The sequence below is a fragment of the Aquila chrysaetos genome, chromosome 20, assembly GCF_900496995.4.
Source record: "Aquila chrysaetos chrysaetos chromosome 20, bAquChr1.4, whole genome shotgun sequence".
In the NCBI taxonomy this organism is placed as follows: Eukaryota; Metazoa; Chordata; class Aves; order Accipitriformes; family Accipitridae; genus Aquila; species Aquila chrysaetos.
In genome coordinates this window covers 15112356-15136038 of record NC_044023.1, presented here as the reverse complement: position 1 = coordinate 15136038, position 23683 = coordinate 15112356, and the positions used below count along the sequence as shown (strand labels likewise).

The window sequence follows — 23683 nt, the reverse complement described above, 5'->3', positions numbered from 1 at the left end:
CTCGCAAGCAGCGTTTAGCCTATGTTTTTCACAATGCATTGCAGCGGCAAGTACTATAGTGTTAATATAAGGTTGTAGAAACCACGATTAATGCAAAAATTCATACTTGTGGCTGTGGCTCTGAGCTAGGTAGAGAACAAACAATTGCTGGTGAGGCATATGCAAGTTTGAGAGGGTGGGAAACTGCTGGGAAAAAAATCTAAAGGAGAAAAGGAAACTTGTCTTAATGTAAGCAGCAGTTTTGCTAGAGGTAAGTGAGGGGAAATTCTTCATTTATAAATGGTTCGTTGACCCATGATAATAAAGCAGTGCTGCAGAAGAAGGATAATTATCTACTTAAGTATCAGATGCCCTAAGGGTAAAAGCTTCCCTTCTCTCCTTTTTGAAAAATGAACTCAGATTAAACAAATGTCCTTTTCCCTGTTTTAGTGTTGACATGGATTTCCTTTTTATGAGTAAAATTAATTAGTCTTTCTATTCCTTTATTCCTGGTATGGAAATCAGGTCTGCCAAGCAAGTTTCCAGCTCTTCCCTTGGGCCCTAAGTTCAGCCAATAGCATCCTTTATGGAGGTGCTTTGTACAGTGTGCTGGGAAGGCACAAATAAATTACAGGAGTTTTATTACGCCCGGTAGCTTGCCAAGAGGCACAACATTTTAGGACTAAAAAACCACAAAACTAGGCTTTTTGTCCCTGTCCAGGATTGGTTTATTTCCAAGTACCTGCTTTCTAAATACATATTTCTCCTTTCTTAAATTTTAATACTATAAGTTGTAACAAGAGAAACAGAGAATAGTGGTGGCATAGCTGATGCTGTACTGAAAAAAAAATGACAGCCAGATTTTCAAAGCAGATTAACACCTGCAGCTGGGGCTAGTCTTCTCCTTTTCTGTTGGGAGCTGCTAGCTGTGAAGCTCACTCGAAAAATCTGCTCCCACTTTGGCAAATATCCATTGCAATCTTGTCTGTCCTCATCATTGAAAAAATGATCAAAACCTGCCCCTACTTCTTTACTTCCAGAAAATGTCTGGTTTTCTCTCCAATCAGAATTATAAAGGCGATTCCTATAATAAACTTGGTGAATGTAAACATGTTGTCTCTATGTTTATGGAAATAAATCATCTTTTGCATGTATTAATCTTTCTTTATTTCAAACATCTCATACGGTTGTTGAAAATCAGTTTGATGTAACCTCTGTGTGAAACTGTTAACTACAGAGCATCTCCTAGTTACCTTTCCTGGAGTATAGAGAATATTCCTGAATACCTGCAGGCTTCAAGATGCAGTAAAAATAAAAATTATGGTAATACAATGACATGGAACTTAATTTTCTTCAAATAGTCCTTTGAACACTTGTTTTAATACTGAAAAAATAAGAAGTTGTTAATTTTCATAGCCTTTGGTCATGAAAGTTCAAGTGGTGTTAAAGGTGATTTTAAGGTCTTTATTCTGCAAACACAGTACTGTAAGTCAGAAAAAAATCCTGTCTGCAGGGAGTTGAAACAAGAATCCAGTCTCAAGTACTTGCTTGTTGGATTTATACAACTGAGGCTCTGCTAAGAATTCTGGACCCTATTAATAATGTTACAAAATTGACTTTCAAGTGAGGAATCATAGCAATTATGAATTTCTGTGAACACAGCAGATCAGATGACTGTGAATAGCGTCTGTGTACTTCCATTGTTTATTTTATAGCTTCATTTCACTGACTCACGAAGCGCAGTCACCAAGGTAGAATAAAATCAAAGTATATTTACAATGTTGTGAACGCCGCTCTTAAAAGGGAATAGTCTTAATTATTTTAATGTATTTCTACAAACATATAATAGTTGTAACAGGCGAACATTCCTTGTGAATGGTAATTAATGTGATGTAGAAATAAGTGATCTGCTATTTTCAGCATAGTATCAGCTTTTCACATTTAGGTACCTAAAATTGGAGGTGTAAGATCAAGATTTTTCAAAAATACGTACCACATATGTGAAAAAGCATTGTAAAACTGCTGTCTCAGGTCACCCACCCAAACCCATCTTAAATTCCTTTGGCTTTCCCCCATTTTTAATCACAAAAAGAAATTTCTCTGACTTTCAGAGGTGTTAAATATGAGCATCTCTCCATCAAAATGGTGACTTTGAGTCTGTGAAAACTTTGCTTTCCATTAGATGTCTTAGTAGTAACATATGGACCCTAGTTCAGTCATTTTGCCCATATCTGAGGAAACTTCTTCTGAACAAAGCATCATATGATTCTCTGTATTTAGCCTTATGTTTTAGTTGCTCTTGCTGTAATCCTTGGAGAGGAAGAGTTTAGGCAGTTCAAAGGGGATCAGAAGCAGGTTGCAGACTAGGGATTGAGACACTTGTCTTTCTGTACCACTCAGACTTGTGTTTGTGCCTTGACAATACCATCTTCAGATGTCCTTGTTTGTCCTCTGCGGCCGGTGGAGCGTTTCCGTGACTTGTGTCCCGAGGAAGTGGCCGATTTATTTTGTACGGCACAAAGGGTTGGCAGTGTGGTGGAGAAACACTTCTGCGGCACCTCGCTCACCATTTCAATTCAGGTTTGTAAACCAGTCAACTAAAAAAGGTTTAATGGTTTGTTTTATCAAGCTTTCAACCTTCTTCGCTAGTCCAATGACAAAAGGACATTCAAACTTCAAGGGCCAATAAATGCAAAATAATAATAATAAAAAAAGAAGCACAATAACTGCATTGCAGCCTGCCAGATTTGCCATTGTGAAAAAGCTAAAAGGCAAACCAGCAGAAAAGTGTGGATAACTAATAACTGCAAAACTTCGGAATGAGCCTGCAAACTCTCCCAAACGCAGTGCTTGCTTGCTTGTATTTCAGCAAATACTCTTTCTTCAAAGGAGTGTTTGCAGGATTGACCTAGAGAAGGCAGCCACATCTCTCCATTCACCAGGTAACCCACTGCTTGTGATGGAAACAGGTAATTCCTGCTTACAGCTGTTTATACGCAGGCAGGGAGAAGTAGCCATGTAAATATGTTATCAATTCTGACCGTTATTTGTGCTGGGTGTTTTTATACCAAAAAAGAGCTCTGTTTAAAGCAAATCAGGAGACTAAGTCCATTTCATTAGAATAAGAATTTAAGCAAGCATGCTTTGATTAAATTCTCACTTAGATTTCTGATTTTATATTCACAAGGATCAGAAATCTATTACTAGCTCTTCAAAAATATGATCTGAAAGAATGAAAAATAACAACTATAATTTTTGTGGTCTAAGATACAGTTTCTCACTTTGCCATGGCCTGATATGGAAAGGCGCCTTTTCCCATAACTTTGTGTTGAATGGTCCCCAGGAAAATATGCTAAATTAACATACATTGAAATTGGATGTAAATGATTATTGAGTAAGATTTCTGAAGTCCTGTGTGATCCTTGTTAGTTCCTCTAACCTGAGACTTCTCCCTTTGCTTACAGGATGGCCCTGAAGCCGGACAAACGGTGAAGGTGAGTGCTTATTATGCAGAATACAAATTAAGAGACAATTATAAGAACTAATAAAAGATCAAAGCCAGTCATCTGCAGACCATTGCTGTATTGTTATTTTATCCTTGAGATCAAAAAATCCCAAGTGTACAATAGCTGTAAATACTTTTTATTGAAATTGCACAGGATAATGTTTAACGTTTTTCTTTCTAGACAAAAATTTTCCATCATGAAAATATCTTTTCTAAGCTGCTGGGTGTATTTATGTAAGGAAAGCCTTAGAAAAGAGGCATCTGTTTAAGTTTTTTGTTTGTTTTATGGAGAAAATATTGCCCTTCCATTCATAATCTTGTTGTTTGTCTTTTTATTGCTTAATGAGTTGTAGCTAATTATAGGAACAGTTAAACTGAACCACATTATGAAAATATACCTTTTGTCTATGCTTTCTCTCTACATATTCTTATCACATTCTTGTTATGAAGTTCAAATGTAATGGAGCCAGTGAAGCTTAAAAACAGATTTTAAGTGTATCATAGAATCATAGAATGGTTTGGGTTGGAAGGGACCTTATAGATCATCTAGTCCCAAACCCACTGGCTTGGGCAGGGACACCTTCCACCAGACCAGGTTGCTCAAAGCCCCATCCAGGCTGACCTTGAACATTTCCAGGGATGGGGCATCCACAGCTTCTCTGGGCAACCTGTCCCAGTGCCTCACCACCCTCACAGTGAAGAATTTCTTCCTTACACCTAGTCTAAATCTGCCCTCTTTCAGTTTAAAGCCATTACCCCTTGTCCTATCACTACACGTCCTTGTAAAAAGTCCCTCTCCAGCTTTCTTGTAGGCCCCCTTCAGGTACTGGCAGGCTGCTGTAAAGTCTCCCTGGAGCCTTCTCTTCTCCAGGCTGAACAACCCCAACTCTCCAGCCTATCCTCATAGGAGAGGTCCTCCAGCCCTCTGGTCGTCTTCATGGCCCTCCTCTGGACCCGCTCCAACAGTTCTGTGTCCTTCTTATTTTGGGGACCCCAGAGCTGAATGCAGTACTCCAGGTGAGGTCTCATGAGAGCAGAGTAGAGGTGGAGAATCACCTCCCTCAACCTGCTGGTCACCCTTCTTTTGATGCAGCCCAGGATACGGTTGGCTTTCTGGGCTGCAAATGTACATTGCTGGGTCATTTTGAGCTTCTCGTCAACCAACACCCCCAAGTCCTTCCCCTCCAGGCTGCTCTCAATCCATTCTCTGCCCAGCCTGTATTTCAGCTTGTGCAGTGTACTTCTGAAAAAAAAAAAAAAAATCCACAACCCGGGGTGGGGTGGGTGGGTGGGGGTGGTGGGGAGGGGAAGAGAAGGGTTTATGATTATAGCCTCCACTTGAGTAATAACATAAATAACATCCAAGATGGGTCTCCAGTCATGTTTCACTGCCTCATAATGCAAATGCATGTGTAGTTAGATTATATGCCTGAACATTAGATAAAGGCTATTGTTTACATCTGGAATCAAAGGAAAGTCAAATATGGCTATGGGTTAGCACTTTGTAATATCAAATTAGATGTCTCAAAGAAGCTGTTTGGGTTAAGACAACTGTAACAACCAAATGATGGCATAGAGAAATATTTTACTTCTTTCCAATTTGCTGTATTGACTTTATTTTTCCTACTCCTTTTTGTTGCCTGCTTTGAATATTTAACAGAGAGGTAATAGGGAGAGAGAAGATGAAATTAGAAAATCCCCAAGCTTTGAGAAGCTGAGGAGTAATGAAGGAACGTAATACTATTTACTTCAGTACTGTGACAAAACAGATTCTTCGGCTTGTGACTTAGGGTGCATTGGGTGGTTTTCACTGGGAATGCCTGTTGGTAGGTGAAAGTCTCAGTTTAAATACTTTCTGAAGTAAATTTTGTCATTAACATCAACATGTGTTAACAAGCAGATCACAGGATTTCTTTTAGTGTCTTGGACAAATGGTTTTTTTTCTGTGTAAAGAAAAGGTTTATAGAAATGATGATATTAAAATGTGAGAAAATTTGCTAATATGAATGAGCAAAACTAGATGTAAAAAATCCCATCCTTTGTAATTGTGAAGAGTAACAAATGCTTATGTAGGCCTTAAAAAGGCAAGAAATTCTGTATCATTTTGTGTTCGTACAGGAGACAAAGCACATTAAGTGTTAATCTATCCAATACATTGCAAAATGGGTAGCCACCCTTCGTTCTTGCTTCTCACACTTTTAATAAGCAATAAGATGAAAATGACCTGCTCTTACAGCTGTGAACCCCTAGACTCTGTAATAAAGAGTGTGTATTCATAAATCAGAGGTTAGCAGTTTGCGTTTCTCTACTTTTCTGCATCATTGGGCAACACTGTAATTTATCATCATCACTTTGGGATGTTTATCATCCAAAAGTGCCAACAACTATTTTCTTCAGAGAACTTAGAGCTTTCAAAACTTGAATTGGGGAAGAAATTACTATGATCAAGATCTTCTTTAAAGTGAACAATAGGGTGGATACTTAACTAGCTGGTTGCATTTAAACTGTTTTGAATCAGAAAGTTTGAAAAACCACCTACGTGATCTACAAATAATTTACGAACCTTAAATTCCATGTGTCATGTTTTTCTGTATGTGTTTTTCTTCATGTATCAGAATGCATAATAATCCAGTCTTTCTCTAAAAGCACTTTTAATTAAAATTTCTGGAACAGACTAAACATTAGAAAAACATTCTAATAGTAAGAATAGCAAAGCATCACAGTAAATATCTAAGGGATTTTGTGGAGACTCTGTTTCAATAGGGTAGGCAAGCATATGTCAGCAGCTAATTAGGTGTAGCTGATCTTGCTTTGAACGGGGTCACATACCAGATGGCTTCAAGAGTCCTTTCCATTCATATTTTGTATAATTCTGTATACCTATATAAATATAGGCTACTGTATGTGCTATGTAGGAAAAGAATTACAGGAAGCAGAGGAAGTGTACTGGCTGTTAAACTGGTCAGTGCAAAGCTTTACTACAAAATGGGAAGACCTATCAGCCTAGCTGAAGACAAAACCTGACTGAGAAATTTTATCCGAAAAAGATGAGGAAATTCTCTTTCTTTGTCAACAAGAAGGAATGATAATCCACGTCCAAGAAAATTCTTGGGCCTCAGTTTGAGCATGAGTCTCGGATCTTTCTTTGCTGAAAATTATATATAATATACTTGCTGAAAATTATATGTGTAATGCATGCAGCAGGTTTAAAGGAGATTACCCTTTCAGTGTCATTTTGGATAGAAATCAATGACAAGATTGTCTGCCAATGTTACATGTTCATTGTGCTGGTGTGAAACCTGCTGGTGTGTGCAGGTTTCAGTCAGATGTACCATGTACTGCGGTGTCAGGATACTTTAGTGGTGCCTCGTGGACTAAAACCTTTCTAGTTACCTAATGGGTAGCTGTTTATAATCTAACGTGTATCTCCACTATTGCTGTACTCTGTTGCCTGTGGATACTGTCCTCCTTTGAATCTAAGCTAGCAGAGCCTGCAGGACAGCATTCTAGGGAAGCTTATGGTCCTTTCAAATTCCCCCATTATTGCAGTCTGCATGTTTGCATTGGATGGGTCTCTGGAAGAATTTATACCTGACTCTCAGCTCACCAATAGTTTGGAAGTGTAGGTGGGTCTTTTCTTAGCCTTTAGCAGCTGGGAATATACATTTGCTAAGGAATTCTAAACTATATCCCAGGTCTCAGATTATAAAATAATACAATATATTGCTTCATAATCTTTTTCATAGCTGTCCACAGATTGTGCCTATTCCAGCCCTGTCACCTATTTATGAGAGGGACACACGTCTCTCTCCAAAGGTGGTCACAGACTTGCACACTTTGTGTTTTATTGTAAGAGGTTCTTGCACCAACTCTCAACAGAGAAACTGAGCACTTCTGAGGAGTGTGTCAGCAAGCATAACCATCTTCTAGCGTTAAAGACATTTTGAATACTTACTACTTCTTACTTGAGAAAGGAAGGAAATGTGTTTAGGTCCTCTCTTACAGAATATTTATATCTGCAATTTTGAGCTCTGTTTTTCTTGGAGAACACAAAACCCACGGTGTCCTTGTGCCAGGAACGGAGGGTGAGTTTCATGCTGGTTCTGTTTGAGAATGCCTTAAATATCCAGGCAATTTCATGGATCAGGGAAATCAGCTCTGCATCTTAATGCAGGGCTCTTATTGCTATGTCAAGTGAGTGACGTTTCAAGATTTTCCTGGTATATTTTATAGCCTTCTTTTCAACATCAAGTCAGCAAACACTCTAGCTGCCTTGGTGGATGTATAGTATAGTGTAGAATAAACTCTCAGGTTTACCTTTTGTGTGAGATTCAATCACAAGAAACTCCATGTACTCTGTACTGCGTAAAGGCTAAACAAATCAAGCTGGCAGGAGCATGATGCAACTAATTTATCTGTAGAGACAAGATAATATTGCACAGCAAGCGTCCATTGCACAAACACATATGAACACATACTCTATTTTGCAGCGGTGTTGAAGTCTCCAGCAGCTCAGCACCTCCACTGTTATCCATGAGTAAGTGCCTGTTTGCCAATTACAGGTTCACCTAAATAAATGAGAAAGTGAGGCTGATGGTGGCAGTGTGGGTATATGTGCAGAAATCTATTTTATATGTCATACATTCCACTAATTATTTTACACTGAGAAGATTGTCTCACGATTATTTTTTGATGTACATGTTTTTCTTTTCCAGATGTTTTTTTAATGCTGTGTTAAATCAATCCACCTGGTTTGCATTCTTTAGAAATCTTAACCTGAACTGTGGAGTGAGTCTAGGGTTTATTTAAGCCCACAGCAGACTGCTCTTTCATACTATTTGTCTACTTATCTGTGGACCTGAAGTACTGGACTTCAGGTTTGAGTCTTTAAATTTAATCAGATCGCATTGCAGACTGATTGCATCAGAAGGATTAAATTCACTAACTGCAATACTTTTGATGCCTCAGCCTGCTTTCCCTGAAGACTGACGGATGTGAGTCCTTGTTTAATGGAGTATTGGAAACCACCTCTTGCTCTCTTAAAAGAACAAAAAAAGCTGGCATTTGAGAAATGCAAAGATTATTCTTACTTCTAAACAAATATAAAAATTCAAGTAGAAAAAACATGGAAGAAAGAAACAAGTTTTTGTAAACCAGATTGTACTGAAACACGTGAACAAATCGTCTCGTTTGCTTTACTATTAGGAACATGATTCTCTTGAAAGCTTGCGGGATGTCCAAAAATGATTTGATGAAGTACAGCAGTCTCTTTGAATTGCTTTGAGAACCACACTAATAGTATTTGGTTGGAGAATACGTAATATTGCAGATAGGTAATTGGTACAGCAAATTCAGTAGTCTCAGGGCTGCTATGTCTGTTTTGAGCTCATAATTTTCTTTCTATTTTGGTACTATGCTTAGATTGGGGTGGGTTTTGGTGGGATGTTAGTGGTGTATATTTTCAAAGCTAGAGTTATACTGCCCCTTACAGAGATGGGGAAGCAGCAGGGGCATCGATATAGTGTCCCCCCCACCCCCCCAAGCCTTTTTCTAGCTGCTTGTTTTCTACTCACTCTAAATAATAATTCTTGCCCTTCAAGGCCCTTTTCAAATTCTGCCTTGTGTTGGTCTAATACTTCTTTCAGTCCCTTGGCCAGTCCTATGTTTTCTATGATGCAATTAATGGGTATAACCCTAGAGTCCCAATTTCCTCTTTGCTTTGCCAGGTCCTTACTCCTGCTCATTACATGTAACATTTAGGTTTTGATTGAATTATAAGCTTTCCAGGAAAAGCATCATATTGCTTTTTTGTTTGCCATGCTTATAGTCCAAAGAGGCACTGGTGGATCTGTAAACCCTCCCTTAATACAAATAATAATAATATGCAGGACCTAGAATGAAAATGGTTCTTAAGGCCCCCATAATTTGTACAGATCAGTCCCTGTACTTAAAACATGGTAACAGTTGACAAAAGTAAAAGGTGTCCGTGTCCAGTACACACCCATGTAAAGTTATAGAGGTTTTTTGAAGACTGAAGGAGATGAAAGAACATTGGGAATGTGGAAACAGCCTAGTGATTGATGGACATGACACCATCCTAGCTGAGAATACCAAAGGCTCCAAGGCACTGATAAATTGAAATGATGACCTGGATAATGAAGTCTGATCTAGAAATATCGGGTTGTGAAGTTCCCTGAAGGGATGGGGACAGAAATTTTTGAAAGAGTCTCTTTAGCAGTGAATTATGATGGTTCTGAATCTGGATGATTTTGAATTTCTGGTAGTGAATGTCATGACATACTGTACCTCTGACTTGTAATATCATTCTCTGTCCCTGGACAAAAACAGACTAGCCTGTATGGACTAGAATGTAAAGAAACAAAACAAAACAGGATTAAAAATGTGTGGCTATAAATGAGGAAAGTAAAAGAAATTTCAGAAGATATAAGTTGAAGAATTGTAATGAGAAGAAAGATTTTACTATGCCATACTAGCAATTCTACCCTTCTTTCCTGCCATATGGATTTCTTAGATGAATATTCTCTTTAGGTAGTTGAATTCCAAAAATATCCCCAGAGCTAGTCAGAGTTATTGACACTGTCTAAATTAAACTATAATAAGCAAGTAAGTGGGCTCAAATGCTTGTTTAAATTGCCTTAGTGTACAGATATTAAAAGTCATGCAGCTCTCTTGGCCACATCCAGCATCTAGCTCTTTCCTTGCTGGGCATGATCCCCTTCAGCAGCAGACCTGCAGAGCACTGGCCACTGACTTTTTTGTTCTCCAAAAGTTCAGTGGGTGAGCGCTAAACTGCAAAGGTACATGCATGTGCGTGACATGAAGGGTGTGTGCACTTTCAGGAACATCCGTGGGAGCACGGATGTGCCTGTCCCTGTCCCCAGCAGCCACATCATGTGTCAGCAGAGCCCTGCAAGCCCCCCGGGAGAGGCCGGGGCTGCAGGTGGCTGTGCCAGCAGCTAGTCCAAGTGGAAAGCGAGCAGTTGCCCCACGGAGCCCTGCCCGTGCTGGGATGCTGCTTCATGCTGCCCACAGTGACCTGACTGATTACTGCAGGGAAGGGTTAACCACTGCCAGGGCTCCCCATGTTCTGTCCTTCTTTGCAGCTCCAGGAGAGCCTGCTCCTGCTTTGACAAAAGCTTTTTAAATACACTTTCCACCCCCCCACCCCCCCCCCAATATGTGTTCAGATATTTACAATTTTCATGACAGAAGAATCTTGAACAAATCAGTCATTCAGAAGGGTTTACTTGGGAGGTTGAAAGCTCTTCATTTTTTTTTATTTTTTTTTTTTTCCTATAAACAGAGTTACATTTCAAAATGAGAAAGTATTTCTAGCAGAAAGGTGGAAAAGTTTTCCTCTGAAAATGTTATAACAGGGTATTTTGACAACAAAAACTTTTTCTTTCTGAAAACAAAACCTCTTTTGGAAATGCTTTCTGTTTTACTGTATTGGCATTTTGTGACAAAAACAATATGGGAAGGGGTGTTGAGAAATCCATGAATTGCTCTACATACTGCTCTTCATTTACCCCACAATGACTGAGATAAGGATCAAAAATCCTATGTTTTAATTAGAAAATATCTTTCACTTCTTTGTTCCCATGTTACAGCAATATGTTTTGCATTTAAATCATTCTCTGTCTCAGAGTATGTACAATCAATCAAATGCCACTCTTGAGTACAGGTCCTACAAATACCCTATTGTACTGTAAATGCAAAACCTCTAGAAATCCCAGACAATGCACGAGGTCTAAAATCATTAATAGCACAGCCAAGGCTGTCTGATTAATTTTTGTGTGGCTAATGTATGAATTTCTTTCCAAGCTCCATCTCATCCATAATACTTTTTCTCTTTGTCAAGCTTGTATCTTAGAAACCTCTCTTCATTTAACAGGGAATGCTTTGTTCTTTTTTTTGTTTTGTCTTGGGGTTTTTTTGTTACAAAACATTGCTTTCAACTAGGATGTAACTCACCAAGAAATGTACAAAAGCATTCCCATTTAATTCAGATGTGTAACTTGATGCTGTTCTGTGTTTTGTAGTAGGTGAAAATTGTTTATTAAGCAAGTGTTGCAAAGGTAGGTTTCAGTTTAATAGGTTTCTGACCAACTCTTTCTAAAAATTAATATGCTTTATAACAGAATATTGTGTGCCAGTGCTCTGGCCTCATGTGATTTTGCACATTTGTCTTTGCATTCTTACCTACCAGGTACTGGTTTTGCTTCCTCTGAAGATCCACCATAAAATTATTCCTATGCTGACCACAGATTAGAAGGGATGTCAAAGGGTCATGTGCAAAACAGAGTTCTTCAAGCCAAAGTGTGCCTTCTATAAGCAGGCATTTACCCACACTTAAACTGTTTTGTGGCATTTTCAGTTGACTGATCTGTGTTAAACTTTGGTACCTCAGCTGTCTGACTGGATGCTGTGACATCCAGAGTCTCCCAGGGAAGGGCAGAATCACAGTGCTTTGCTCACGTTAATGACCCAGTTTCAGCCAGACAAAGGGAATCCACTTATTAGAGTCCTGGCTGCCTTATCAATGCAATAATAAAGAAAATTTTAAGTTGGCTCCATGGTTTTTTTTCCCTTGAAGTCACCTCCCCTTCTGAAAATGAAAGAGCTGTCTACTTAAAGCTGTACGTGCAGCTGCACAGCTTGAATGAGTTGCTTAAAAATGTCAATAGGGAAAGAGTGTATGTACTGGTTTTGCATGTGATAGTAAGGGAATGGAGGCGTTTCCCAGCCCGGTGTTCCTTTACCACATGAAAGAGTAGGTGGTTACACTGTCCTGTAACCTATTGAAATTCTAAGCACATCTGAAATACAAGTATATCTGATCTAGTCCATGCATTTTAGTCTGTTCTGGCAGCACCATGTTAGCCCATGTAAGACTTTCTTTCAGAGAAAGAAAAGCCTCTGCCTGAAACGATTTAGAAATGGGAAAACTAAGGTTAAAATAATAGAATAAAACTTGCTCAGCAAGCTCCAGGCAGGATGACAGGGTGAAGAGTATGTAATATTTTTACTGTTTAAAAAAAAAAAAAAAAAAAAAGTCAATCATTCTAGTTACTACAGCGGGGTTTTTTATCATGCTCATTGCAAGCTAGGCTGGACAAGCCAAGAGCTTCCTGCAAAACAAAGCAAAACCCTTTGCTCAAGACTCATTTCTTCCATCCCTCCTGAAAGCTGCTTGTGTGCCCTCTGGCAAGACCACTCATACACAGGGTTACTGCTCATTCTGTAAAGCTAAGCTGTAGTTTGAAAGAATTTGAAACATGCCTTTAAAATCCAGTCTCTGGGAGCTTTATCAAATGGCCCCTCCTCATTTGGTTAGCGGTAGGAAAAGCCCACACTGGCTGGTGATGGAAATATTGCTGGAATAGCAGTTTCTGAGGTTGAACAAGAATTGATGCCAGTGCACCTCTTCGGTGGTGCTCACCATTTTACATTTTCCTTTCACTTGCTTGTAGCGATGGGAGTAAAAACCTGCAGTTTATGCAGTGCTGCTCACATGGTGACTCCACAAGGCAGTATCTCAGCTAGTTGTGCATTTCAGAGGTCTGTGACTCCACATTGCTGTTTTCTGGTTTACTGTTTCCGTGACAGCTATTGAGCAATGCTCTGCTGCTTGCACTGTGGTGCTTTTTTAGGCAAGTGAGGTGTAGTACTCCCTGAAGAGCTAGAGAACCACTCTAAAACCTCCCTTTTGCAGAGGTCTGAATGCCAGTGTCTCCAGACAGATTGCACGTACATGCATGTACTGTGTCTTTAAAAAGAGAAGGAATAATCATGAAGCAAAGCCTGCTTCTTACTTAAATATATAGGCTGTTACCTGGTAAAATCAGGTTGATAGGTTTGTCCTCTTCTCAGTTTTGGATCACATAAAAGAAATCAGCATCTATGGATGCACTTCAGCACAACTGCCAGGCCTTTTCTGGAGAGAAATTCTCTGCTTGACTAGTAGATAAGTTGCCAGCCAGGATTAAGATCTTTTAAATAAATTATTCTGTGTCTGAATTATCTGCTGCTGCTGCTTGTGATTTTCTTTCAGTACATAAACACTCTGCAGCCCCTTGATTTCGAAGGAGAAAAATGAGAATTGCAACTTCAAAATAGTGAATTCTGTAACTAAAAGCATTTCTGGGTATTTTAAAACTTATTTTCATATATTAATATTTTAAATTTCTAGGAATAATGCCACAATTGACATAAATTTGGGAAAACCAAATGAACCTTTTAACAATTACACTGTCCCCTTAACTGAGAATACAGACAGATTTGAGGAGAGAAGCTTAGATTCCCCGCTTTAACACAGTTACCTACTTTGGAGATAAACTGCTCACTTTCAGAGAGGAAAATTCATCTGTAATAATTAGCCAGATGAGTAAAATTCATCCTGAAGCTTGCTGTTTTACCATTAGGTCTCCACATGCATTTTTCTTTTCCATCACAGACTGCCTTTTTCTGGAGTCTGAGATGCCTCAGTCCATCTCAGGAGTTTTCAGTCCCTTACTAGATGCAGCAGACTGGTGATTCAATTTTACCAACCAAATTGTTGCAGCAAAAGTGATTTAAAGAAGGGCCAAGTCATTACTCCTGTTTTGTTGAGCAGAAGAGGCTGGGGTTGATAATAGCTCTGTCCTGTAGAGGCAGCGCAGAGTCACGGAGCACTGCCTTGCTCTGGCCGTGCCAGGAGAGCTCACCTGCATCCGTGACTTTTTGTTGTTCTCCGAGTTTTACATTTGCGCCATGTCTTGCTTCTGTCCTGAGCTTTTCTGTCTCCCGTTCCCTCTCCCATGACCTGGGGCTTGGCTTTTGTGCAGGGTGCGGAGGGGATCCTTCGCTATGGCAGTCCCAGGGAGAAGGGACAGCATGCCCAAGTGGAGAACCCTGAGAAACTGGTTAGTTTTTTATCGTGGATGAAACCCATTAAGGTTATGTCTACATGGACAGATGCAAACAGGCTGGATTTGTTAGCATGGGCTTGGATCTGGGCTAAGAGGCTGCCTCTGCTTCTGGACTTGGAATGACATAGGCAGTCAGAACAAATTTGTTTCTGCCTGTATCCGTATGCAAGGACCAGTGCTAAGCGTGGTGTGTCCATGCACACGTCCCCTCTAAACAACTCCTGCCCAGTAGATGTTCAGAGCAAGGCTCTGCAGCCAGGAGCAGGGGAAATCTATAGCCTGTGGGCAGAAGATTGGAAAGACATCCTGCGTTTGCTAGATTGCTCAGATCTTTGGAAGGAGAAAACCAGTTTCTCCTTTGGTAATCTCCTAGATTATTATCTCTGAAAAATCAAGCCATTTTCTTTTCTCTTCCACTTATACTTTTTGTGAGTTACCTCCTTCACTGCTACCGTGAAAATGTTCATTTCATGTTGTCTGCCTGGCATCACTGATCCAAATTCTTTCTGTGAGAGGCTGGAAGAAAATATACTAGACCAGATGGAAAATGCTCATGTGAATGATTGTCTTGATCTTGCTTGTAAAGATGTTAAAATCTGAAATGCTGAACTCCTCTATCTGACTTCACAAATGTTGAATTTGTCTGATTTCAAGTCTAGTTTTTAGTATCTGAAGTAAAGATAATGCCCAGAGGTAGCACTTTATTTTTCTTCTTTTCTTTTTCTCTTTTTTTTTTTTTTTTTTTATGGATCTGTGAATGAGCTTTATTAGTTCTCCGTTGAGAAGGTATAGAAAAGACAATAATACCGTGATGTTTTCTCACCTGGCCTTCCAGCACACCTCAGCTGGATAGGAATTATCATTAGGGGGTGGTCAGTCTGCCTAGACTGAGGAGTGGATCGGTTCACACTGTATTTAATGGATTTTTTTTTCTGCAAATAAGTCATCTCTGAACTCAACAAAAGCCATTCTTTTAATTGTGGCCTTTTGGTGAGGCCGCCCTGAGTTACATTTAGTATTATGATCTAGCAGAATATGACTCTGTAACCTATCTTTGATTCTCTGAGTCCCATGTAAGTAGAACAACCTTGGTGTCTGGGGCTGGATTATTCTCTGGTATGAATGCTTCAGTTCACCTGTGAATATATGTGGACTAAATCAATGGAGCTTTTGCCATTTCTATACAAGCACTTTTGACCCTACTTGTGTAAGCAACTCTTTGATTTCATATAGTTTATCATTTAAACCTATAATTATTAGCTATATCTGTAAATCTAGTAATTCCAAATGCAAAATAGCATTTTGAGAAAATAACCTATGAAGCATAATTTGATAGAGTGTTTTTATTTTTTCTTTAAGTATCTTCCACTTCACCTGAAGAAGTTCACTGTTATAGTAACTATCAAGTGAAAAAAAAAAAAAAGTAAGGAAAAAATACCAGAATTTATTAGGTTCTAATAAACTCCCCTCAGTGCATATACATTTAGTATCTTTCATTAACATTAATGAGAATTATGTATGCATCCTGGGGAGAACAGGCCCTGTTGTTTTATTTCTTTTCCTTGTTTTCAGTATTAAATCTTGTCCTGCAGTCAGTTCTATAGGGCATACATGCATTCCTGCTGCTCAATTATTTGTTCTACTTAATATATACAGTTTGAGCAACTCCTTTTGCATAGTGAAGGTAGAAAGTTCATAAATTTAAAAAAAATCTAACAGAATTTGTGGACACACATAAAAAGAAGGGATATGCAAATTAATGAATTAATAGATTGCTATTGATTACCAGTAAGGCCTAATTAAATAATAAATTTTCCCCCACACAATTACTTGTTTCATGTTATTAAATGATCAAATCCATACCTAGTTTGGAAGCTCAGCCTCTTAGAATTAAATGAGGTGCTCAAGAGAGCAAAGTTGTGTTTTGGAGCAACAGAAACAGAGGCAAGGCCTAGTTACATGGATTTATGATTTAATTTTCTATGTAATCTAATTTAGTGTAACTATTGAGTTTCTAAAAAAATGAACTTTGATTAGATTTTGTTGACAAAAATAAATACAAAATATAGGGCAGTTTATTCATTATCTGTAGCTTATTAAGAGAAGTGACTCATGGGTATTTCTATACCTGAAGGGGCCTTTTTTTCCCTGTTTCTTGTGCTTTTAGCTGTATTCCACAGCAGTCAGTCATCCTTGAGGCCCCATCCAGGTGTAGTGCATTACAAAGATCCAAAATCCGGAGGATACAAAGCTCATTTCTGTGGGAAACTTAATTCACTTTGTGTAAATAACAGCTTCATCATTCCTCATTTTTGAGGTAGACATCAATATTTCATAGAGAGCATTAAGCATGTGAAGGTCCTGGGAAAAAAGCACATCAGTGAAGGAAAGTAAGCAAATGAAGCTCTTTAGTTTGACATACTTTCACTTAATTGGGCATTTTAAGAGCAGATCGTGGGAGCAGGAAATGAGTCTTTCAGCTAATTCCCTTCTGCATGAAAAATGCAGCGTGCCAAAACACTTCTGTCCTGGGTGAGAAAACTCCTTGGGTGTAATTCCTCAGCACAGTGCCATGCCACAGCAATGCCCTGACAGCATCTGTGGCTCAGGTGTTGCCTATCTGGTTGGCTCTATAATTAACAGCAGATTGCAGGACAAGCAATGGCATCGCATTCAGTATTGGTTAGGGCTGTGTTTTGCTTGCATTTGCTGGGCTTGCCTGGCAGCACGTTGAAGCAGGGAGACAGATTGCTGCTTCTGTTGTAGGAAACGCTGAGCCTATCTGCGCAGGAGTCTGCACATCTGTACGGAGCTGGGCATGCGTTTAGTTGCTGTTGTGCTGGGGAACTCGCTATTGCTGAGCTAGCTTGCTGCAGCTAAGCTAGTGGTGGGATTTAGCAGAGCATATTGCCTTGGGCAGAGCACTGTTCTAGGTTGGCTTTGTTTGATGGAGCATTTTTGTGCAATGCCCTGAAGACTTATGCTTGCAGTTACAAATTCTGGCCTTCACGTGCCTGAAGCCAAGCTGCTGCTTTTGTGGTGCAGAGCCAGACGAGCGCTCTCGCCCCTCGCTGTGATGGCTGTATGCCAGTGGGTGCCGTTCCCTGGCAGCAGGCACAGTCATGGCCCTGGCAGAGAGGAGTGACCGTTTAGAGATACATGGCTTCTCTCAAGACTCTCTGAGCTCAGTGCAGGGGTTCAGCACTCTGGGGACTTTGAACCAGTTGTATGTCAGAAGAGCCGAGGTTGTCCTTTCTTGAGAACTGGAAGGGTTTCCTTTGCTTGTTCATTGCATAAAACACGTGGACCCATTTTTTAAACCCCTTTTCCAGTTCTTTCCATTTTCTTATGATTAACATGTTGAATTTCTAAATGAATCTTTCTAAGTGTTTGTTGAACACCTGGATACATAAGCAAAAAAGTTGTTCTGTAGTTGCCTGCCTGGTTGACTCTCTAATTAGCAGCAGATTGCAATGAATGACATCCTGTTCCTTAATGGTTAGGGCTGTGTTTTGCTTACATTGGGTTGACTTGACCTCAGCAGGTCTGGGCTGGCAAACAGATGTCAGCTCTGTTCAGCAGAATATCTCCTCGTCACTCCAGTAAAACAGGATGTGTGTGTATAGAACTGAAAGGCAGACTATTTGCAGTAACCATTGAGTGGAACATGAAACAAATTTCAATAGGCGGGCAAAGACAGGTTGCAAACCCTATTGGGAAATGATAAATTGCTGTTAAATGTTATAATTATCCCATGACATTCAGGACTGAAACTTAACTAAATTTTGCTGAAAACTTAAAAAATAATGGAGAGAGGTAATATGATTTAATAAATTAGCCACAGAGTAAGTGGAAAAAATGAGAACACAACAGAAAGTTAATATTTATCTTTTACCAGTATGTAACAGGCTTTGTTAAAAAACGTCTGAAAGCAAAGAAGAGTTTGTTAGACAAATTATAATTTTAATTGCAGACGTAATTGATTATACTCAGCATGCTCATTAGGTTAAGGGAGAATATGAGTCAACTCTCAAGGTCATTACAGTAATAGATATTGTAGGCATGTAATTTGTGATAAGCTGGTTCGTGAACATCTAATTGCTCATTCATGGCAGTGTGTCTGGCACTTTTACTCCCCAAACACCTCTTTGTCCAATTTATTTAACACCCCTTAATATTCCAGGGTCAAATTTACTACAGGAGGCATCAAGCAGTGAATTTTCAACCTCCAAATTATTACACCACCCTTTTTGTGCCTCAAAGACAGAGCCTGCATTACTAAAAATTAGTGGTCTGGCACTAAGCAGGGTACATCACAAATAGAAATACTCAGCCACAGAGACAAGCTAGAATTTCTCATGGAAAACAGCTGTGCCTTGCCCTCTCCAATGGCAGTCGTACATTGGAGTAGGATGCCAAAAGAGATTTTTTTTTAAAAAAAGGTACTAATTAAATTCATCTTCATATTGTTCCTTGGAAGAACATACAATCAGTGTTTAGTTAACTCTTTCATTATTATTTCATTTCAAGACTATGACAGAAAGTCGTTAGTATTAGCTGTGTCTCTGGCTGAAAATCAGTTGGAATGTCACTTAGCAGTTCTTACAACCAGACAAAATAGAAAGAACCACTTACAATGTATATCAACCGTGAGTAACAACTGTACCTCACTTTGATATAATGCTTTATATTCTTAGGTCTCAGAGAATGAATCACTGGCCTCATTACTGAAATGCAAATAGTTGAAGTCGCTTGTCTAGGGCCAGGCAACAGCAAAAGGGTGGCACTGGGAGTTGAAGCCAGGCATCCTGAGCTGCAGGTCGCCTCATTTTCTACCTCATCTCTACAGTCATTCTGTTTAACACAGGATCAAACTGTTCTGATTTATTAATCACTACCATCACATTATGTAGCATTGTGGAGTGGTGGCTGAGGTAAGACAACCAAAGTCATTCCCATTAGACTGAGAATTTTGATTCAGTCTGCAGTGTAAGGGGAAAACATAACTTTTCATTGAAATATCTTTGGCTGCATTCCAGGAAATGAGGATGTGGTGTTTTGTTTTGGATTTGCTTTTTTGTTTTTTAATAAATAAATAACATGGCTCTTAGAGCAGCATAGCTTTCCTTTATAATAATCTCATTATTTGCAAGATATTATGTTCGCTTGACATGACATATCTGTAATTATCTATTGCTTATTACTGAAGAATGCAATCGATATAGCTATAGATATTTAATTATATACCAAATGAATTCCAACATGCTTTCATAGCCATTCTTTGTTAATATTTTTGGAAGATTCAAAGGTTTGAAGCCCCTCTTTGAAAAACGATTCTATCTAGAAATGTCGTTTTCTGTATACTGGGTCTGCTCTAATCTTAGTCCTTGGTACTCCAGTTTTGCTCTTTAAAGAATTGTTTATAATGTTATATGTTCGCTAAACCTCTCCTTTGCAATATAGAAATTACTGTGTTGACTGACTGACTGTCTGATTGATATTGCCAAAAAAATCCCCATGCTTACCAATATATATCAATCCCTATAACCACCTTGTAGATTGACCTGCTGAAAAAAATTGTTATGTGAACACGCTGCCATCTGTTGTGTAGTTATTCTTCAGTAATAGAACATAAACTGGAGATATGTCAAAGTAATTTAGTAAGTCGACAAATGTAAAATGAAACTTGGTAAATATAGTGTGTTACACTGAGTTTTATTAATCATTGTCATCTGCAGGAATATACTAGGTACACCAGTCTTTTCAAAGTCCGGCTTGTTTTATTTCATCCATCAAATGCTGATGTCAGAGCTAGTTATGAGGAACATGATGTGAATTATAATAATTAATTAATTTTAAAATGAGGATTTAAAGAATTCTGTGGTTGATACAAAGCCCACTAAAAATTCTGGGAAGATCCGAGCAACTTATGAGAATGTCAGTAAGTCCTAAACAACTTCATTTAATGAGTTCAGAGTGTACATTCACATTTATACTGGTGGTTGTGCTACCTGTTCAAGAAAGTATATGTGGAGTTACCACTCACTTCAGAAGTGGAGCTAATGGTACCAAAATAAAACAGGTACCTCCCAGAAGTAGGTGCTGTTTTTTAAGTAGAGTGTACAGTAAACTATACAGAAGAATGAAAAAAATTATTAGTTGGATTCTTGTTCTCTAAGTGCAGTTCTCAAAATGGTGTTTAGACATACTGATAATTAATGAAGAGGTTTCAAATGAAGCATTTTCCAGTATCCTATCTCGTTGCTAATTTCCATTTTTTTCATTAAGAAAAGATAAATTGTATCCAATTATTGAAAATTATGTAGGTCATTATCCTGAATGAAACTGCAATTAAACTCAGTTTTCACAGAGAAAGAAGAGGTTATCTTGTCATAGCGTAGGTGTTAGTGTGCCTTGCTTGGCTGGTACTCCTGCCTTCAGGCCAAGATTGTATTAGGGTCAAGTCCTACATCAGACTGAAGAGCTGTATTTGACTAGGACTGTGCTAAGAGACTTTTAAGTGCCCTCAAGAACTGGAGTCTGAATCACAGTGGTAGCAGTCCAAGTGTACGTTCGCTGTCTCATAGCAGTTTTTATTTAAACAATCAGCAGAGGATAACCCATTTACCCTAAGCAGAGATTACCCTTTCCCATGGAGAACAAACACAAGCCCTGGCAGTGTGGCACTGTGGAGTAGACATGGGTTGATCTGTTCCCTTACACCAGCAGCTACCCAAAATGCTGTGGGATCCAGAACCAGCCTCTCTTGTCTGAGGCTGTGCACAAAGACACAGGTTTTGTCCCAAAGGAGTGATACTTTCACTGCAAATTAGAGGTGACAGAGCGGTGAGAGAGCCCTGCTTGATCCTACTCCTCCTGCTGCTGGGAGTCATTCTGGGCATCTCTCCCTCCTTGTGCCAGCAGCCTGCCAGGGCAATGGGCAGCAGGGTGGGAAGCTTCTGGGCTTGAAAAAGGAGAAAGGAACCCGGCAGTGATCCATGAGAGCAGGGAGATAATATCCCTGAGGAGCAAAACTGAGAGGAAAGGACAGGGATGGACAACGACCCCAAAGAACAAGCTGAGCAAGATTCTCCGGTACTTGCTAGGTCTTTAATTTGACCCCACATAATCCTTTTTCTTTTAAAACAAATCGACAAAACCAACCAACCAACCCCCCCCCACCCCAAAACTCCCAAACAGACCAAACCCTCAGTGTCACCCCAATGATACTGGCATAAAAGGAGTTGTGGGAAAACAGGTCTGATACACCAAAAAGGTGAGGAGCTGAAGTGTGCCTAGTGGCACCCAGCTCGTGCGGTCACACGTTGTGCTCAGCGGTGCAGCTTCTGCTTATTTTGGAGCTGTGCTCACCCTGGGGCTCCTCAGCACCAGGGGTGTTGGTGGGTTTGTGTGCTTTGCAGAACAGGTGAATTTTATTGAGGGAATTAAGGAGGACTATGGGGACAACATTATTTAACTACTTACATTACTCAAAATGCTGTACCTGAGGAAATGTAAAGAAACTAAATTTATTCTATTTTCTAACCAAATCTAATAAGCTAATCTAACCCTCTAACTTATGTTAAACTACATTACAGTTTTCATATTAGTTTCACCTTAGATTTCACTCTGATTATTATAGGCTTGGCCGCAATCACTGGCAATTACAGCTTCCCATCCTTTTCCAGAAATATATGATGTGAAGTATTTTGCACTTTACACTTTTTTTCTATTTATTGTTCACATCCAGTTGGATGTACTAATAAGCATTAACATGCAAATAATTATCATCAAGATTTGATATCCATAGAGAACAAATGCTAATACAGTTAATACATCAAATATGAAAGAGGCTTTTAATTCAAAAAAGAAAAAAAGATTAAAAATATTAGCTTTTTATATAAAAAGTATTTGCAATGATTATAAATTCTATTGAGCTTGCAGAAATCTTGAGCTTTGAGTTTGCAATATCTCTCATTAATGTCTAGCCTCAAGAAAGAGTTTATAATAAAGGGACTTATGCAGACAACAGATAAATAGAAATGATACAGCCAAGAGGGTTGAAGAGCCCTGGGTATGTTTGTTGTCATTCTACCATGCTGATTTCCATCAGAGGTGCTGAATATGCTAAGAGTTGTATAGAAGATGAAGTGAAATGCAATATGCATTGATAACAGCTAAGGCTAGAATGCCAGGAAATTATTTTCTTTTGATTTTCCTCTAAGTTTCTTTTTCTTGTTAGTACTTCCTGTGGGATGGAAGAGGTTAGCCCTGATCCTGCAAAGTCAGCTGGTTGGCCTAAACCTGCAGATCTCAGTGGAATGGTAATTGGGAGAAATCTAATGTGCCATAAAACGGAGGTCAGTGTGGATAATCTAGTGTCCCCTGCTGGTTTTAAAAACTGTGAATATCTCCTGCAGATTGGAAGGAAATTTTATCTGTGTAGGTACTGTGTGCCGTGCCTCACGGCTTCGCTGCTTCTTTGCACTGGTATCCTGGTCCCTCCATGTGAGACTGGGACTTTAATGTGGAAGAGGGATAAAAGCAAATCATCTTTGTTTCTACTGGGCAGGCTGAGCCGAGTGTTTTGCTTCAAGGTGATAAAGCCAAAAAAAAAAAAAAAAAAAAAAAAATGACTTCTCTGCTTGCTGCAACCAGAAGAGTAATTTATACTGGGTCGCAGACGCTACATGAAGTATGAGGCTGGGAAGGGAGGAGGGTCGAGACACGATGGAGAATGGCACAGGATTGAGGCGAGGTGGCAAAGGCTGGCGTGCTCTTGTCTACAAGTTAGGTTGGATGTGGCATGAGCTCAGCAGGGAACAGAGGAGATGGAGCTGTGATATTTGGGCATTTTAAGCCAAATCCTCAAGTAGGCAGGCCTGGGGTGATGGGACTTGGAAATGCTGTTTGCATCTAAGATAAGTTGAATATTCGTCCCTAAATAAAATCTGCTAAAAGCAGTCCTCAAATGAAAAATGAAAATGCACCAAAAGTAAGAGCAATATCAGCACTTTGTTTTCACAGTGTTTGCAATAAATGCTTTCAGTGTTCTGAGGCAGAACTAGGAGAGGGTTTTTTTCTAAATAGATTTTTTTTTTTTTTGTATAGCCCAGTCAATAAATGCTAGTAACCTTAATCTCTTTCCCTAAGCGCCATTATATTTTATGAAATTTTAATAGAAATTAATCACTGAAATATTTAAGTCTTAATTAATTACGCCAAAAATTTACAGCCAATGCAGTGTGATGTCTGTTAGAAAAATGAC

At 39.2% G+C, this 23683-nt stretch overlaps 1 protein-coding gene across 8 annotated transcripts in view; it reads left to right on the top strand.

Moving 5' to 3' along the window:
- The window catches only part of FHIT (fragile histidine triad diadenosine triphosphatase), a 629655-nt gene that overhangs the window by 479107 nt on the left and 126865 nt on the right, over positions 1-23683 (top strand). For 7 of the 8 annotated variants that reach the window (XM_030043304.1, XM_030043297.1, XM_030043301.2 and 4 more), the window contains 2 exons: positions 2414-2559; positions 3444-3473. In XM_030043304.1, coding sequence (XP_029899164.1) covers positions 2414-2559; positions 3444-3473 — 176 coding nt within the window. The remainder of the gene's footprint in view (positions 1-2413; positions 2560-3443; positions 3474-23683) is intronic. The other variant, XM_030043303.1, reaches the window with a different exon arrangement.